This window comes from Pholis gunnellus (assembly GCF_910591455.1).
Source record: "Pholis gunnellus genome assembly, chromosome: 11".
In the NCBI taxonomy this organism is placed as follows: Eukaryota; Metazoa; Chordata; class Actinopteri; order Perciformes; family Pholidae; genus Pholis; species Pholis gunnellus.
This window is the reverse complement of record NC_136538.1, coordinates 13,360,881-13,380,768: the sequence shown is the minus strand read 5'-3', so window position 1 is coordinate 13,380,768 and position 19,888 is coordinate 13,360,881. Positions and strand designations below refer to the sequence as shown.

Below are 19,888 nucleotides of genomic sequence, written 5' to 3'. Positions count from 1 at the left end.
GGCCTGTCAAGTTGGCTAAGAACAAAAGTAAATAATTTACATCACACAGTTTTATGTGGTCACTCACATTTTTGAATAGTAAATTACACATGCTGATGCAAATTCAGTTTTCTGGTGCAGAGATTTCAGTTTGGGTTTCATGGGGGCTCCATTATGTGAACTAAAAATGTGAGTGTCAGAGGTATGTAACGATGGCTTAATTAATAAAAGCAGTAGTTCACAACACTGTGAATGAGACAACAAGAGCAGCACGAAGTGACAACTCAAGTGTAAACAAATTTAACTGCAGGCTTGTAGAATGACCTGCAGTGACCTACAGGTATGATAGCTTTCACAGATGTACTCAAAGTGTGCTCCATGTCAACTTTCACACCACAGGGTGCAATCATGAGTGACGCGTCTGTCACCCAATAGCGGAAGTAGAACTTCGCTGTAGTAACCAATCAGAGATCATTTCCTCATCGCGGCCTGCTGTGAGGCTCTGTGTGTGTTTGTCCGCCACGGCCTCCCTTGCTTGGCCCTGGCTGGGAAGTAAAGAGGCGGGGAGGGAATGGTGTAGCTGGGAGGACGCTGTGATACCACCCCACGGGAATGTGAAACTTTAGGACTGAAACCACCCACAAGACGCAGTGTCTGCTTGCCTAAATACTTTTTACCTGGTTTCTCATGGAAGCAGATGGATTTGTGAGGAGGCGTCGGATGACAGCGGAGACTACAGGCAATGATCCCGGGGTTGCTGGTGCATCTGCCGGGGCAGAAGTTCGATGGCTGGGGGGCAGATTCTGGGGAGTTTCGGAAAGTATTGTGGGGAGCCTGACACCCCGGATCGGAGGGGAAACGGAGCTACAGACTGTTGATTTCAACCGTAGTGCACAAGATGCACAACCAGAGGACACTGAACCAGACTATGAGGGTTTGCCACAGGGAGCTTCCACTAGCACCCACATGTTGGCTGGAGCCGTGGCCGGGATCATGGAGCATTGCCTCATGTTCCCCATCGACTGTGTCAAGGTAGCGTTGCTCAGTGGCTAACAAGCCGAATCCACGACCATTATGAGTGCAGGGCTCTCGGGTCTCTGCTGTGTTTCTGCGTATGTTGTTCGTGCAGCCAACGTGTTTGCTAGCATAGCGCATTAGCTTGCTCGCTAACCTAAACACGCTGCAGAGCTGACGGCTGTGACAAGGTCAGTCGGCGCAGTTAGCGTTTCACATCCCTGCTAGCTAACGTGTTAGCATGCTATTATACGTTAAGCGCGACTAACGTTAGCTGCTGGCGACGGTTATGACAACATGTAGCTGGGTCACACGTAGGAGCCCGTTTAGTCACTTTACGTGACACTAACGTCCTCAAATCAATCTGCTGTCAAAGCCTCAGCGGATATCATAGTACGTAGGTAATTACTGTGTGTGTTTATGTGTAAGCAAATGCGTTAGTTAAGTAACTATTTCAAGTAGCAATAATAAGAGGAACAAGTAATCAATTATAGTCCTGGGAGACCAAAGCCATAGTCGCGGTGTACAAAACAGGGGGATGGTTAAATGTTGTTGTTTCTAGTATCTTAGCCTGCCACTATTATTACAAGACACCGAAAGAGTTTTGAGACCATTTGGCCCTTCAAGTCCAGCATCTGTTGCTGCTGTGTGTTAGTTGTATACACTGTGAGAACAGGCTTACTGCTTAACACACCATAACAAATTATTTGCAACGGTCTTTTCATCACATGCGAGTCATGCAACTTCACAGGGACAGTTCATATCATGTGGTCTTCTTTGTAATGTGTGAGTTTATTTAGTTTTCAACGTACACACAGCTATAGAGGCACGACCTATTGCTCCAGGAGGTCACTCAGCTGTGTGCAGCAGTGATCGTTGTATAACACAGGCAAGTGGCGATGAGCTTAGTATAGTCAGCTGTCAATGTCGGGACTGTAAAGCTGTACATCATCAATGTCTCTTACACCTGTAGTCTATCTGTTGCAGCCTGTCCAGCCCTGAACCCTGGACAAGACCAATGTTTACAGAACCCTGCTACATCGCTATTGCATCTCAGCATCTTTCCCAGCAAGCAGTGGGGCATTGGGGGCATAGTGACTCAGCAGAATGTAGTCGACTGCTCATAAACAGCCACACATTGATGCAGATAAAAAATCTTTTTGCAGGAAACTTTGCATCTTAACATATTCCTTTTTTTTATTTAGGTTTGCTATTTATAGCTGTTTCCCTCCCTACACACAAATAAAGCCTTTCCCTCCTGTACGATAAGCCTCTCACTTAAGAGATTGTTATGTAATTATAGTTTAGAATAGGCTGTCATTCGCCTTTAATGTTTCCTAAATCCCAGTAATTGGTTGTGGATTTCGAAAAGCGTGTTGCATTTGTATGTCTGCCAGAGTTCTACTGTACAGAGCACATGACTGGAATTTCAATTGTAGTGAATTTGTCATTGAAAGAAACTAAGAAGAGTTCAGTGCTGCCTCCAAATAATGGCAGTTGCAGTGTTTTGCATTAAGCACAAAGGTCATTGCTTTCTAGATGTGCAAACATACCATAGGACAGGTAAACACATCTGACCAATAGCTGTTGCATGCAAGACGTCCATGCATGCATTCTTGTTCTCTTTTCTTTACCGACATGCAACGAGTCTTATGCAAATACTCGTACCGCTGTTAGCTAGCTCTCTTTGGGCCCTGCATTACACAGCTGTAGTATAGAGTGACATGAGGCCACGGCTTTGATAGAGCACTGCCTGCACATACACAGAAGTCTGGCATCCAGAGATTGTGTCGCTGCCATTTCCTCAGACAGACACAATCACCCAGTGTAACCCCAGCAACCCTCTCTGAAAAACCAAATAGCAGGTGACTGAAACACTGATCCCTTGCACTTGTCCTCTCGGGAATGTTTGTATGATCTTGTCATTAATCTCAGTCTGCGTGCGTGTGTGTGTGTGTGTGTGTTAAGAGGAAGAGAGAAAGGAGTGCCTCGGGGTCAGTGGCGAAAGAGGCTTACAGGAAGTCAGCTTATGTCCCCTTGTGACCTTGGAGTTGTAACTCCATACTTCCTTCTATTCAATTATCCATGTGCACTGCACACAATGTCGAATTTCCTTTATTTGACCCCTTATTCACACTGCAGTCTATTCAGGACTCTTTTCATTGTTGTGCTTTTCTTGGCAATGTTAGGAAGACATATGGTGAGACTTAAATTATGAATTACATTATATTTTTACGTCTAATTCAGTGAACATATTCCTAAACTTAACACCTAGCCCTGGTGGATGGGAAGAGAGCCACCTGTTGACTTTGAAATTTGCTACATGCCACCATTTTTACTCTTTTTCAGACACGCATGCAGAGCCTCCAGCCCGACCCCGCAGCCCGCTACAGGAACGTGATGGATGCTCTTCGCCGAATTGTTGCCACAGAGGGAGTCTGGCGACCAATGAGAGGGCTGAATGCAACCGCAGTTGGGGCAGGACCTGCCCATGCCCTCTATTTTGCCAGCTATGAGAAACTCAAAAAGACTCTAAGTGATGTCATTCACCCAGGGGCTAACAGTCATTTGGCTAATGGTACCATAAAACATACAAATACACACATTAACCATGACATGTACCGTAGATGTACAGATCATGTATGGCTATCTTAACTTTGAGGACCCTAATGCCAGGCACCCTCAGTGGGATCTCTATAAAGCTGCTGACTCGGCCTAATCCGTGTATAGGGCAGACGTGCCCCAACCAGTTCTAAAAACCCCTGGCAGGCCGTCAAATTGAATAGAGCCTTTTCATAGCTCCAGTTGTACATTGTAAGGAAGTGCCAGGATCAGCTGCAAAATAGAAAGAGATTGAACCAAAGACTCAATTTGCTCTGAATGTCAACCATTTCCTTTATTCCTTGTTCTCCCTACTCTCTCTCTCTCTTCCTTCTTTTCCAGTTTAGTGGGAGGCTGGGTAAGTCCTCTTTCTCCCGACTCATCTTCTCTCTCCTCTGTTGGTCCCGTCTGTTAAAGCTTTTTGGGTTTTATTTGTATCTCTCGAAAGAGCAATGAACTGCCTTGTCCACCAGGTGTCTCTCTTTGCTCAGGTTTGGCCACCTGATATCAGTCAGGCCTGTTCTCTAGTTTACACCTGGGCAAATTGCTGAATATGCACCAATTCTGCTAAGATATCTTGTTTTGAGCATGACATCTGCAGGAAATGCTTCTCATTTCTCTGTCTCTTTACTGCAGTGTAGTCTTCTCTATTTTCCCTCTGTGTTCTCCATGATTATCTCAAATGTGTAGTAATTCCCGGTGTGTACTTCTTTCAGGAACAGCTGGGTGTGTGGCCACACTGCTTCACGATGCTGTCATGAACCCAACTGAAGGTACGGGCAACATTTGACAGAATTACGACGTTTTCTCTCTCAAAACCAAAGTACATACAGACAGTTCGGTGAAGACACTTCCAGCCATCTTCCCATGTTGGCCTTAACCCTGCAGTCTCACATATTGACCTTCACAGCTGCCGCTAGTCCACCTGCCCAAACATTTCAGTAGAAGGACACTGGTGAGAGTCCTCGTGTGCAGCTGTTAGATGGGGTGCAGCTGTCTGAGCAAATGCTCTTGAAGTGACACACTGATGTGTTTATTGAAACTTCATGTGTTTTAAGCACTAATTTACACTCGGCATTCGCTCGCTAATTCCTTCCTTTCTTTTTCCATCTTTGCCATCTTCGTTCTGCCAACCCTGGACACCCTTCTCCTCCATCAATACATCTACCCCGTCTGGCCCTAGTTGTGAAGCAGCGCATGCAGATGTATAATTCGCCTTACCGCGGCGTGATGGACTGTGTACGCGCCGTGTGGCAGAAAGAGGGGCCCGCTGCGTTCTACCGCAGCTACACCACCCAGCTCACCATGAACGTGCCCTTCCAGGCGCTCCACTTCATGACTTATGAGTATCTTCAGGAGCTGCTCAACCCCCACAGACAGTACAATCCCTCATCCCACATGTTGTCCGGAGCTTTGGCTGGTGCCATCGCGGCTGCGACCACCACGCCTCTGGACGTCTGCAAGACCCTGCTCAACACCCAGGAGTCTCTAGCCCTCAGCTCCCTGTCTTCTGGCCAAGGCCCCGGTCAGAGCCCAGGAGCCCACAGACACATCTCGGGCCTTGCCCACGCCTTCAGGACTGTTTACAGGCTGGGCGGCCTGAAGGGCTTCTTCAGGGGAGTCCAGGCGAGGATCATCTACCAGGTGCCCTCCACAGCCATCAGCTGGTCGGTCTATGAGTTCTTCAAGTATGGACTCACCAAGCACCAGCACAACAAGAGGAAAACGCAGCACATGGAGGCTGAGATCTAGATTTGTCCTTGGTTCATTCTCCTCTAATAATGTTCCGGCCTCCCTGTGAGGAGAAGATGAAGTCAATACGCACATAGAATCTGACTGAAATCCAGCTCAGTTGTCCCGTGCTTTTCAGATAGAGCAGATAAGAAAGACCTCTTCAAAGAGTTACATTTCTGCCAAGATAATTCAAGACTAGATGTGGTTTGAGTTATGTTGTTTTTCTCCTCTATAAGAAAAGATTTACACAGTATTATAAAAGTAGCTCATCTTTCAAGATTTATTCTTTTAAGCTATTCTAGTGACCACTACGTTTATCCAAGCTGAGGATAAATGTCAAGAACGCACACGTTTTGAGTTGGAAAGGTAGTCAGCAGAGGGCAGTAGTGTTACTTTGTTAACTCTCTTGTAGATTCATAAGCTTTGCTGTCCTAGGACCAGTTTTTTCTGCCCATCCAAGCCATGAGTTTAACATTAAAACGGTCTCCTGATCAGGAAACCTCACTGGATTAATCAATACGTCCTTGTTTAATATATCTTCCAGTAATCCAAGACAGCTTCACTTACTAGTTTGGGCTACACACAGGCATTCCGTCTTTGATGAAATGTATTAGTCATTAAGCCATTTAGAATCAAAAGCAAACTAACCATGGCTGACAACCTTTTCTTGTTGCACACATTCATTTCCTGGCATGAATCAGTTTCCAGATGCCTTGAGGTGCAATGAAACCCTTCCAACAAGGCAAAAGATAAGACCATCTTTTATATCTTGATTAATTTAAATCAATTACATCATTAAAACTGTAAATGTAGTATTTGATGATTTAAATGAATTATTTAACAAAAAAAGACTATTGACCAGATTTGGGGTTCCCTTTTTTGCTTTTGCTTTTGGCAGTTAAAGGAATAATTATCATATTTTTCCCTCTTTCAAAAGTCGAAGTCCAAGATTGTTCCTTATAATATAATTGGGCAGAAAATACAAATATTCAGTCGCTCTTGGGTATCTGATGAGTGTGTTTAATTTATTTTTAATGATTTTGATTCCTTAAATTGTATTTTATTTCCAGCAATTGAATTGCTTTAAACTTTCCCTTTTATTTTTTTTGTGTTTAATCCACCCTTGGATCATCCAAATACACACCATTAATGCCTTGTGTGCATGTTAGGCAGAGCAAACCAGGGCAGCATTAAAACGGCCATTTCTGTGCATTAACTGAAGCTATCAGCCTGTTTTCAGCTTGTGAACTACTGACTTTCTATGTCTGTGCTTGACAGCAACGGTTGTGTTCATTGTACTGTGCCCAAAAGGAGTTCAGTCTACCACAAGATATGTATCTTTACCCTCATTGAGTACACAGAAATGGAAGCTGTCATTCTTACTGATTGATGTCTGATTGTTTCTGACACTGAATTGCACTCGTTGAATAAAGACTGAGCAGTGGGGCTCTACTCACTGCTCATAAATGATGGGGGCCATGTTTTGATTTCTTTAAGTGTCTCTGACTACTTTGCTCTGGGAAGATGACTGAGACAGTTTATGCCTATTCACCAGTCATTGCAGAAACAACAAGTCCATAGTGTGTGTGTGTGTGTGTGTGTGTGTGTGTGTGTGTGTGTGTGTGTGTGTGTGTGTGTGTGTGTGTGTGTATGTGTGTAAAGGGTCTTAAGTCTTTGTTTTCCTGGTGAATGGAAACCAACGGGATGGATGCCCTATAAGCCACATCTGTCCTGAAACACATGGTGAGTTTGTCTGTTTTCAGGTATTTATGTTTAGTTTGAGGCAGGTACAGTTGTTTAGTCTTAAACACAGGTGCAGATTTCAACTTTGACCCTGAAGACTGAAAACACAATTTGAACCTGTGGACACAGCCTGCACACAAACAGACAGAGGAGTGAAGCTGTGGATTTCAGCAAATGATGCATGATAAAGTCAACTTTGATAACCGTAGAAAGTAAATAATGGACTGAAAGATAGATTGGGTATTGAAAAACTTTGCGTAGAAAAGATTAAAAAAATTCAAACCAAGATCTATAGACTGTGAGATTAGTCATGCATTCCTCTAAAAAAAAAGTGTAAGGACTCTAACTGTCATGATCCACGCTTAAAGAAAGGTTGAATGCATGCATTTTCTGAATGTACCTCCATCACCTGTCAATGCAATGAGTCCACAACATCATTTGACCCGAGTCAGTCACATTTGAAAGTATCATCCTTAGAATATTGCATTAATGTTTTCATCTTTGTACAAAATGACATTTCATAACTGTACTTGTGAGGATGTCTGGAAATAGAAATCAAATGCGTATGACAAGGTTGGCCGACTGCACCAGGCTGAAGTGAAGTGAACCAATTAACTGATTGTTTTATGCACGGAAAATATGTTTTCAAATCAAAAAAAGGATTTCCTGCCCATGGTCTCCCTATAGGACTACACAAACAACAACATCCTTTGGCCTTTAGTTAGACTCTGTGGACGCATCGGTTTCAGAGCAGAAAGTTTACTGCTTTTACAAAGTGTGGTGAGGAGTGACAGCTCCACCACCTCAGCCTCTACAGACACACAGACACACAAACTCACACCCATGCTTGTCAGGCAGACACCTGTTCAAACAGGGAGTGTTAATGAACCGTGTCTGTCGCTTTCTCTCCCACTACCTATGCATGTATACAGTATGTGTGGCCTGTCATGTTAGAATGATGTATTTGTGTCTCTTTCCTCTACTGATGCTGCAGAAGCTTGCCCAGTGTGTCTCCACTAATGAAACTCATGAGAGGCTGATTGAAAGGCTTTACATGAGGGACAACAAGTCTCTAGTCTTTCAATTTTCCTCTGCTTTTAATTTCTCTGCCTTTCTCTGTGTGTGTGTGTGTGTGTGTGTGTGTGTGAGTGAGAGACTGGGACTTTGCTTGCTTGTAATCTCAGCAGTCTGAGAGGAGTAAACTATTGAGTCTGGTCATTTGCCCCTCTCTGTCTCACTCTGTTTGTGTAAGAGTGTGTGTGTGTGTGTGTGTGTGTGTGTGTGTGTGTGTGTGTGTGTGTGTGTGTGTGTATATATATCTTTGTGTCAGGCGTGTAGCCAAGGCCTTGCCAGATTGACCACAGGCCTACCCAATCAAATAGGGATGTGCTACTCTATGCAGTGGTGTAAGAATACTCTGATCTTTTAGTTAATAATACCACAGTGTAAATGCGTCCCATTTAAGAATCATTATAAATGGCCGACTGGATTCCAGATATTCATGCATTAGTGTGTTACTTTAATTCTGCAACTAAAAGTGGGATACATTTTTTTAATCCATAATCTTACATCTTCATTTATTGGTTTATTTATATTTTGTATTGATTATCTGAAACTGCAAAGTGATAACGTTATCAAATAAATGTAGTGGAGAAGAAGTATAAAGAAGCTTAACATGTAAATAAAGAAACGTTAGACTACAGTTGGCCTACCATTGAGTGTACCCTGTAGTACTTGAGGAAATGTACGTAGTTACATTACACTACTTTCCATGTTTGTATCTTTTTAATGATTGCGAATATGATTGGTTTTCTGAAGAAGTATCTAGCCAATTAAAAGTCTGGAGGATCCGTGTGGGCGTGGTTGACCTTTGACACGTGTTTGAAAATGTTTGTGTGCGGTGTGAGCTCCCTGTTGACCAGGAATCCAGGTTCATAAGTATTCCGACTTTGCGGGGAAATAAAATAAACGGAAGCTACACAAAACAAGAGAGGATTTGGCTTAAATGAAGCTAGCTAAAACAGCAAGAGAAGGAACTGCTCTGTGTTCACTGAGCAGCTGGAACCAAATAACCCCCCCCCCCCCCCCCCCCCTCCCTTCTAGCAGAAGTAGAGACCGTTTTTGTATATATCATTTTAACAACAAACGGGATCCAAATATGAAAAAACATGACTTCCCTGTGACTGGAAATTGAGTTGGCAGATTTATTGGATTAAATCACCTCCATATCCAACTCCAAACCACGCGGCCTGCGCCTTGTGTCGGTGCGTCTGCCCAGCAAGCCACGGTAAGCTACTCATCCGCCCGCCGTGGCCGATGGAAGACAATACATATCCTGGTCATTAATAATGAATATGATGCGGCCGTTTAAGGTGCACTTGAGTCTTGATTGTGGTATTGTTTGTCTCTATGTGTTGCAATTAGAGCGGTTAAAGTAATCTGCTTTGACAAGGCCATGTGAGATTTATTAAACTGCTTGTTGGTATGGTATTATTTGTTAAATTTAGGTCTGGTTGGTTTTCCTTCGGCTTTGTTGTTTAGATCTGTTAATCAGAGTTAGGCCATGCCTCGTGCATGTTAGAGCCTGTTGTGGCAAGTCCGTGCTCATGATCTGGTAGCAGCCTAATATTTATACCTTAAAGAAATATTCAAGTTTCGCTGTGTGTGTGCGTGCGTGCGTGCGCACTTCAGTGAAGATAAAGAGAGAGCTGAGTTTGGCTTCTTGTCATAGACTTTCAAAACTTTCTCTTCCAAATGTGTCGAGTCAACAACATTCACTGTTTGAGGATGAAAGTTCAGTCTTTACTTTGGGCATCCAAAGTTCCAATCAATGTGTTTAGTAATGCCTGTTCCTCTAGTTTGCTTGTAAAAGTTCCCAGTCTGTTGTGTGGCTGTCACTCCTTTCTGTCACCCAGACAAAAGCGCTTCCTCTTTGGCGGATGAAACAGGTGAATCCTTTCTGCGGATGCCAACACATTTGTTTGTTTTTTCCCGCTGTCATTAGTTCTGAGTCATATAGATGTTTTATAGCAGGATGTAATTAATGACATGATTAATAGCTGCTCTCATGCAGGGGCGTTTCTAGGATTCAAAGAAAGGGGGGGCTTAGCCCCCAGTGTAGTGGCATCTTTGCGCGATATGGGCCGCAGATATCTATTGTTTCAGACAGTTCATAGATTGGTTCAATCAGAAAGTGTGATTTTGCTCTGTAGTTTTGCTTGCATTCAGTATATGATAACACAAGAGACAGAATTTCAGGGTCATAGTGAAATTTGAGTGCTTATCGATCCTGCCTTCTTTCTTTAACTATGACCGAAATCTTTTGCAAACTTCAGCTAAGCAGTTTTAGTTAACCAAACCAATGAGCTGATACAGAATATAAGAGTAATGTTTAGTTTATTTTTAAAAAACACTGATAAGCAGCTTTTCTTCACCTTTTAACCCTTTGTTGTTTAGAGGAACTTGTATAAGCTGATAGAAAAATGAATAAATATATAAAATAGTCCAGTATAGACCCAACACAAGTGGAATGCTTTGTCATCAGCTCAACTGTACGACAAAAAATACGACAAAACAGGCAAACATTTAGATTTATTTTAGTTTATTTTTTATTTATTTTATTTCAAATATTTGTATTCTATTATATAAAATATAAATTTGTATTATATTACATTATATTACAATATATTACAGCACTAACAGGACGATAACATTCACACACATTCACACACAGTAGGCACAGCTACGGGAGCAATTTTGTGTCTTGCCCAAGGACACATCGACATGCGGCTCTCCACTGAGCCACAGTCGCCCTGTGTACAGTAACAGTACATTACGTTACAGGATTCTTACGTAAACCCATGGAATGTTTGAGTTTCTTTCCAGGCTGAGAGTTTCTTTTTTTTCTTCCCCTCAGAGTCTGTCAGCACCTCAAGATTTGGTAAATCAGGGAGGGTGTACTTCTCCTGCTTCCTGGTCTTGTCTTGGTTCTCTTCTTTGACCTTGTCAAGTTCAGTTCGGAGGCCCTGACTGATCTCCTCAGCCTGGAGCTTAGTGACCAGCTCCTGGTTGGTTGAGGCCTGTTTTTTGTTGTTTTTTTTCGACCATCTCCAGCTTAGCCTTCAGCTCCTCCTTTTCAAGAGCCTCCTTCTCCTTCTCCTGCTCCCAGATCTTGTCCTGGTGCTTGTATTTGAGCTGGCTGAGTTCATCTCGAAGGCCCTGACTGACCTTCCTCCTCAGCGACGAGCTTAGTGACCAGCTTCTGTTTGTTTGAGACCTGTTCATCTTTCAGGTCCTCCAAGTCTTTGAAAAACATCTTCTCTTTCTCAGAGGCATTCTTCTGTAGGGTGTGCATCTCCTCCTTCATCTGGTGAACTAGAGCGTCCTTCTCAGCCATCAGCTGCTTTGTGGCCTCCAGGTCCTCTGACTTCTTTCTGCTTTCAACCTTGAGCTCATCTTCATAGCTCAGGTTGGACTGATGTTGAAGTTTCAGCTGCTCAGGTTCTTGCTGGAGAGCTGCATATTTTTCTCTCTCAAGCTGCAGCTCTGCTGAGAACTTCTGCTGGCTGATTATGTCCAGTATATACACTGACTGCAGTAGCTTGTTGACCAATCAAATCAACCTAAGACAAAGTCTCCACCACTCTTTTAATGTAGTTTACATTTGCAGCTGTTGACATTTTGTTTGTCAACTACAGTAATTCAAAAAGTTAAGTTGCTACAAAAGGTCCGTTAACGCCATCGTCTGTTCTTCAAATTGTGACTAATGAACCTGCAAGCACTTTAAATTAGGCGACACTGCAATAAAATGGGGTAAAAATATTTGTAATGCTGGTAACTTAGGAAAATATAAAAGTTACGTCCAGTCAGAAAGTGTAATATAACGTTAGTCATGAGATATTACTGACATTGCGTTACATGTTACACACGTTAAAACCTGTCACGACTGACTGGTTATTGTACACAAAAAGATAAGATGGCCAACAGAAGTCTGAACGATTCCATTTCCTGAAATGTAAATGTAAACCAATCTCATAAATTTGAACAAATTGAATCTTGCTTGTTTCACAGCGAGCCATATTCAAACCATATTCATGTTTTAACTGATTAAATATAATTGTTTTCAAAATTAACAGATTTATGCTGATTTTAAGGAATTTGAATAAATCTATTTTGAAAATACGAGTTTTTAAATAAAATAAAATAGATACAAATACTTAATAATATACTATGCCATGATTCATTTTTGATAGACATCTGCCATTATGAAAGCATTGTCTGTGTTTACCCAGTGGGTGTGTGGGTATTATACAACGTGTGACTGAGTAGATCCGTGGCTGCTGCCCTCCAGCAAACCTGGAACCCTTTCTCTTCTCATCAGCATATCATTGCTATTTCAAGGCCATCTTGTCTGACTTTATTTGGACAGTAACACACACACACGCACACACGCACACACACACACGGCATACGTCTTTTCTGGTGAAAACGACTCTTACAAGTTGATGAAGGGCTGGCAGAAACACATGCATACACTCCCTTGTGTATTGGTGTAAGCCCATGTTTTGGAAACTCAAGCCTCCGGTCAAAGCCCCTTACAGCAAGCACCTGTGGAAGGGTGTATTTCACACACACACACGGTCACAAACACACACACACTCCAAGGGTACTTAGGAATGTGAACGCATGAAGGACTCAGGTCCTCGACAACAACTCTCCCTCACTCGCTCGCCTTCTCTTACACTCTCCATATTTATGGCTCTTTTGTAGAGTCTCTTGTCGGATCTCTCTCCATACATTAAGCCAAATCATGACTGGACCACTCAGCATGAATTACAGAGTGATACAGGATTATGCCATAATGTCCACTTTATTCCATCCTTGCCAGCATCTAATGGATGAGGTGTGATTACAGGCTCTTCGTCTAACTCACTGAGATACACACACCCACACACACACACACACACAGACACATACAGGTTGTGATCTCACGCTCCTTGCTGGTGCTGCTGGATAAAGGAGCTGTTGTTGTAATCCCTTTGGCTGCTGCAGTCTCTCCCACTCTAGGCCCATACAGCAAGGTTTGAGGGGAGGAGAGGAGTGAAGCCAAGACAAGAGGAGGGAAACTAAAACTAGAAGGCTTCCTGTGAGAGTAGAGCACACAAGCTTTCTGCTGCATAGTACATGATACATATTTGTTGCTGGTGTAATTTTGTTTAGACTTTGTTCTTTACTGGCATTCTGTACAACCCGATCCCACACAACAATCTGCAGATAAGATAACTATGAATTGAGACCAAAGTGCTAATTGGATTAATGCAATCTGATATGAATTGTATTTCTGAGAAATGTCGGCTTTCTCAAAGTGCTATAAATAATTTTACAAGGGCAATTGATATAATAAACTTAACTGCCTGTCTTTTGTAAATGTACGCATACATGGAAAACTGTTCCAAAGTTATTCATAAAGTTTAGAATGAGTCGGAAATATGTGACTATGCTAACCTTTTCAAGGCTATATAGTCATTTAGTCTTCCCGGTTCACATCAGTATTAGACATTACTTTTAACTTTGAAGTGTCAGGTCAGAAATGTTGATGTTGACTCCAAAGGTGGTAGCATCAGACTGAATTATGCAGCATAGCAAAATGCATAATTTGGATGCATAGCAAAATGTAAAATCTGGATGACGGACAATCTGCCAACATAGCAGAAAGATTTTCAACCCACTGTGCCAGTTGTGGCTTGAATGTCTCCCATAGTGCCGTGATGTGGAGAATTAGGATGCGGGGGAGATACGGCTCCTGTCATCACTTAAGAGAACAAGTTGGGGAGGAGAAATTCTTCCCACCACCACCAAGGATACTAGATGATTGCTAAAACACACACACACACACACACACACACACATACAAAAACTCAAGCACACATGTGATTCCTCTGTGGGAGAAAGCTGCATCAGAAGAGAAAGCAGCTGTTTTGATTATGAGCATTTATATGTGATGTGAAGCCTGTAGAGAACACAGGACTCCGTGGAGATGTTGTGTGCGGCTGTGGCGTGAGTTTGAAACGGGATCCGTCTCACTTCACGTGCAATAAAAGAATAACACGCAAGACTTGCAATGAATAGAAAGCTCCTTGATAAATCCAAGTGTTTATAGTAAAATGCCATTGCTAATGGGCCAGAATATGGAGAAAGGGAGAGAGGGGGAATAATGCTCCTAAGGGGAAACAGGGAAACTGATATTTTCATATGAGCGGACGAAACCAAAGTGTGATGATGGAGGAAAAAAAACAACATAAAATCAGTGGAGGCTAAAAAGAGTTAGAGAAGCATGAGGGAATATTTCATCTGCCTTTTTTGCCTAAGGAGGGATCACCAATCCTCTGCCACACTGCTTTCATGATCAAAGCAAAAGGCACGTACGCACACACACACAAACACACACACACACACACCATCCCTTGGGCCTTTGGGAGTGAAACCTTGGCAGTGTCTGATGAACTGCAGCATTGTTACAGATGACTGCAGGTGTCGAGCACTTTCTCTCCTCTGCCCTTCCCTCAGTCTCAAATGTTGTGACAAATTCTTTTAAAAGGTAAGCGAGGTCATAAAAATCTCCTTAAAAGCACTTCAGAGAGCTGCAACCGCAACTTAACACACACACACACACACACACACACCCTTGGTATACATCCAGCACATGTGCAAGTGCAAAGACACACACACACTCACGGCCTGAGACCAAAGCTAAAGTTGTCTGTCAGTGGGGTGGAAGCAGTGTGGACAAGATTCCTTCCGCGTGTGTGTGCGTGTGTGCGTGTGTGTGTGTGTGTGTGTGTGTGTGTGTGTGTGTGTGTGTGTGTGTGTGTGTGTGTGTGTGTGTGTGTGTGTGTGTGTGTGTGTGTGTGTGTGTGTGTGTGTGTGTGTGTGTGTGTGTGTATCTGTGTCGAAGCAACACAGGTGCAGTCAGGGACACTGAGGAAGAAATGGACCTCCTGCCCTTTGAACTTGATCTTGAAAAGAAAGCTGTCTTCCCTTCCTGTCAAATAAGCTTAACTGCTATGCCTTCGAGCTCCAGTCAGCACAAACTGGTCTGGTGAAAACCGTGAGCCATTTGTTTATTCAATGGAAGCTTTCACACCAATTCAAAAGTTTTCATTACACACTTGTCTGAAATAACTTGAGTGACAGGCGTTTGCAGCAGTGATCTATAGTGGAGCCATTTAAAAAAGAAAATGTTTTTATTAATGTCGGATTCATTTTAATCCATTGTATTTTTGCTGTGAAAAGTCACTGACAGTGTGAATGTAAATGTAAATTTGTTATCAACACACAATATTTTTCTCTGGTATACAGCTTCAGGGAGGATCCGTCCAATTGACATTGTATCCGTCTCTGTGTATCAGGTGGACTCGGGGCTTGTGTGTGTGTGTGTGTCCAGACCTCCAGAGATACAGCATTGGTTCAAGGTTAGGACATGTTTCTTGCTCTGCGTCTCCGTCCCAACCCCTTGTGAAATATATTCCTGTTGCTCTTCGGTTAATGATGTGATCTAGAGACCAGAACATAATTCTACTCCAAAGACTAAAAACATGGCACAGATGAGTACAACCACTGCACACATGAAGACGGGAAACCAAAACAGCAAGCAGATGAGTGAAAGTTAGTTTAAATTGGGGTTGTGATGATAAGACAACAAGCTGGCCTCTTAAAAGACTTTGGATACTCTGTTTCACACAGCAGGGATGGGAGTCCCTCTTGTTGGAGGTGTGGAAAGAGAGAGCATGGAGAGGAGAGGGAGGAGGGAAGCTTGAGAGGCCGTAAGTGGGCCTGAGGAGTTTCTTTATCAACCCTCTGATAGGAGTCGTCTCTCTGTGTGTCAGAGCTGCTCAATGCTCTCCTTGTCTCCGCTTATCACCGCTAATTAAAACATTTGGATTCCTGCGACCGGCTCTGGAGGAGTGTGTGTCTGTCTGAGCATGTGTGTGGGAGACATGAGAGCGAAGAGGAGTCGGAGGAAGGAAATAAGGCAGCTTGGAAGACTTCCTGTCCATCTATGGACAGAGGAGCTCAGCGCATACTCATCCCTCAACCACTGAAAGACACACTGTTTCTACAAATGCATATACAGACACATTACACGTCATACAACCCTTTACGTTTCCAGTTGTTTCTTGTGGTACACTGTATATGTTTTATATTTTTCATAGTTTAAATTCAATATTCTTTGTATGTTTCAGCAATAGTTTTCATTTATAATTGTGCAAAAATATAAACTGTGCATACAAGCAATGAAGTGTTTGGCAAGGGGGTGTGTTCGTGGTCTCATGAGTTTTACCTTTGTGCTGTTCCTTAATCTGCCTCCACTCAAACTCTCAGCCCTGAATACCCCATATCTCCTCCTAATGGACTAAGACACACACATGCACACGCACGCACACACACACACACACACATCGTGTAGACTAGACCTGTGCTACTTCCTTCAAATGAGTCTGTTTTTGAAAGTTCTGGGTGGGCTCATCTTTCTGTTCTTTCTAATCCCTCCATGACCCCGGCTCCTGCTCTGACAAACACAGAGCTGGGATCAATGCATTTCTTTACAGGCTCAATACTATGACCAGTGGGCCACAACAACTGCTGGGTTTTACACTGCCCAGCCTCAAACGTCAAACAAGTTTAGTCAAAAGATGTAAACCAGTTTTCCCAAAACATATTTTGCTTTGTTAAATGAAAATAGTTTGCAGTAACTTTGTACACTGCAGCATGCAGCAGTCAACTTCACTGACAGGACATTAATGTGTGCTGATCGTCTTAATCGGTTCAAATTGTGCACCAAGGTGTGATAGCTAATAACTTTTGGAAGGGGGGGGGGGGGGGGCTTGTGAGTGCTGATGCGGTTGGCGTGATGGATGTGTCTTCCCCAGGGGGAGTTGATGTCTTTCAGCTTTACTGTAAATGTTTACATTCCTACATACACTGATGCTATCTGCTAATAGTTTCTGGAACAAGCCTGTAGAGTCCTCTGGGTAGGATTATTTGCAGCGTGTGAGTGTGTGTGTGTGTGTGTGTGTGTGTGTGTGTGTGTGTGTGAGACCAGGTCAAAGGGAAGTAGATCTGTCTTTAAACAGAGGTATTAATAATGACCCCTCTCCTTCCTGAGTCCTGCCCCTGTGTCTGCCGAGGGGCCAACGCATTAAGACACACGGCAAAACACACACTACATCTTTTAAATATTTAGCACTTGTTGTAACTGTTTCTGATAGCACCGTCAACAACGGAGTCATAAAGTGGGAACCCTTTCCCAGCCTTGCGTTCGTGTGAGCTCTAAATCCTCTCATATTACCCGTCGCAGTCTCGGTGCCAGCAGCAGTTATGTGAAGATGATATTGTCTAAATCAACAATGCCCTTGAGAAAATAAGTCCTGTTACAATAGGCGCATCGGAGGTGCATGTGTAATTGCTGCTCGGGAGCCCTGTGAGAATTGTCCATCAATAGATCTGGATCTTAAAAGCAAGTCGAGCATGGATTAGGTGAGGACTGTCATTCCTGTGTTGCTCGCTTTAACTCGGCCCCACCCTCAACGCATTCCTCCCCGTTGGGATATCTGCAACAAAAAGACAACAGGAAGTTACTTGTTTCTACTGGCATTAATAAGACCACATTTAGATCGGGCCTTTAATGCTTTGTTTAGTTGTGGAATCTGGCGCTGATTGTTTGAAGAGGCAAAGGAACATGTTCTTCAGGCTCCTTTCAGTCTCTGCAGTCTCTCTGTCGCTGTCTCTCTTTCTCTTCGGTGAGCCTCTTCACGGGGAGACACGCTAATAAAGCACGACTCAAAGTGTTTACATACTTGAGCATTACATATTTATACATGCAAGTAATGTTTGAAGGATCAGTGGACTACTGCCTGGAACAGCACACAATTGATGAGATGTGAGAATGTAGCAAAGACGTCTGAAGGGCAAAGAAACACACGGACAGTAGCCGCGTTTGCATTAACGTATTTTTCTGCGCAGATTGAAGTATTAGAAAAGCTGTATGGAAATGGCACGATTCAATAAAACTTCTTGAATTGCACAAACACAGTTTTGATGCTCGCTTGAGGTGTTTTTTTTGCCTTTGTCACAAAAGAGTTTGTGCGCTATATGGTGTATGGAAACACCGTAAAGCATAGCGGCAGACTTCTGACGAAACTGCGCTTTGTGTAAACTTTTGTATTCACTCCAAACCAGTTAATGGAAACACACTTAATTCACAATACATTTGTAATAAATGTTCTTAAAATTAGCTTGAAAGTTGAATGGAAACAGAGTCATACAGGTTTTAAACAAATCCCAAGGTTAACCACATGTTTGGAAGATTATTTGCAAACATGGTTCAACTTTGATCAACCGCACTTGCCAATGAATTGATACCAAATACATATATTTTAAGTGTGCTCACATTTAGATTTACCTTCAAATAATATTTTTGGCTTGATTTCTAACCTCTGTGATCGTCCGACTGCTCGTGCGTCTTGGCCCCCAGGCTTTGTTGTAGCAATGTTGCCATTCTCCTAGATTTCAGCAATTAACTTGGTGATTACAGTTTTACCAAAACTAATAAGAATAATGGTCAAAACATGTGAATATAAGCCCGATTTGAAATCAATCAGAATTGTAATTTAATATGAGGTCCATAGTGATCAACATCTGGGTTGTGTTGTTCACTTTTTTTTCAGTGCCTATACTTCTTCTCAATGGAAATTTACATCCGTGTGACATCACTGGGTGCGGGAAAAGGAAAGAACGCGTATCTAGTCACGGTAGACGGCAATGACTGAAGCAACAATTCACAAGCACAATGTGACTAATCAGAGCACATAGAAAGCGGCATACCTCGGAGCCACAATGCAATACCATGACTGTTTCTGTTGCAACAGCCAAAACACCCTGTGCAAATGAACATAATTAAACTTAATGTAGCCCTAGTGATTTACAGGCGCACTGTCAATATGAGTGTTATGTGCAGTACTCCTCCCTCCCAGAAACCTGTTGTGTCAACCACTTAAGATAGTTTGAAGTGGTGTTTTGATATAAGAGATAAATGAGGTTTGGTCTGGTGCCAGCCCAGCGGATGGCACAAGGTGATCCTCTCCTCCAAAGCAGCTCGTCGTGGGAAAAGGGAAGTTGAAGTACTTATTTTACATGACAGTTCTTCTTCTCTTTTTATGTTGTAGTAATATTGTTATGATAATATCTACTTAAATAGACATGGTACCTTGCTGTAAGCAAATACTGGCAAACATTTTGTGCATGACCACACAACCTTGTATGTCAAAGTGACATCAGTGAACATTAATATCTATTTTTTATTTTATTGTTTTCTGTCCAGGAGAAAACTTCTTTTATCTATTTATCTGTACATCGGCGGACTGTGTGCTCTGCGTGCCCTTCCCAGCAGCCTGCAGGCTCCATAATGCCACACAAAAGGGCCAGCAGTTAAAGGCCAAAGCCCTAGTTTTGATTTTCTTATCGAGTATGGCCATCATGTACATATCTTTGGGATGAGTGCAGTCTTTTCAGAAAGGCGTGATTAATGTGCGCTGTCTTGTGCAGCCCGGCTGGATGGTGCAACATCTCCACGGTCTATTGACCCTCTCTGACTCATGCAGCACACAGTAGAGAGGAGACCTATGCAGGACTCTTAACACACACACACACACACACACACACACACACACACACACACACACACACACCTTCTCAAAAGGAACAGTAAATATTCACCTTCTAAAATGCATCTGGTTTAGTCAGTAAAGTGTCATTGTAA

At 42.9% G+C, this 19,888-nt stretch overlaps 1 protein-coding gene across 1 annotated transcript; it reads left to right on the top strand.

Annotated features, from left to right (window-relative positions):
• Positions 1-528: 528 nt before the first annotated feature.
• slc25a28 (solute carrier family 25 member 28) lies at positions 529-6,797 on the top strand. The gene is made up of 4 exons (XM_079168408.1): positions 529-1,011; positions 3,343-3,571; positions 4,311-4,367; positions 4,778-6,797. The coding sequence occupies exons 1-4, from the start codon at positions 667-669 to the stop codon at positions 5,344-5,346; spliced, it is 1,200 nt and encodes a 399-aa protein (XP_079024534.1). The 5' UTR covers positions 529-666; the 3' UTR covers positions 5,347-6,797.
• Positions 6,798-19,888: the final 13,091 nt, after the last annotated feature.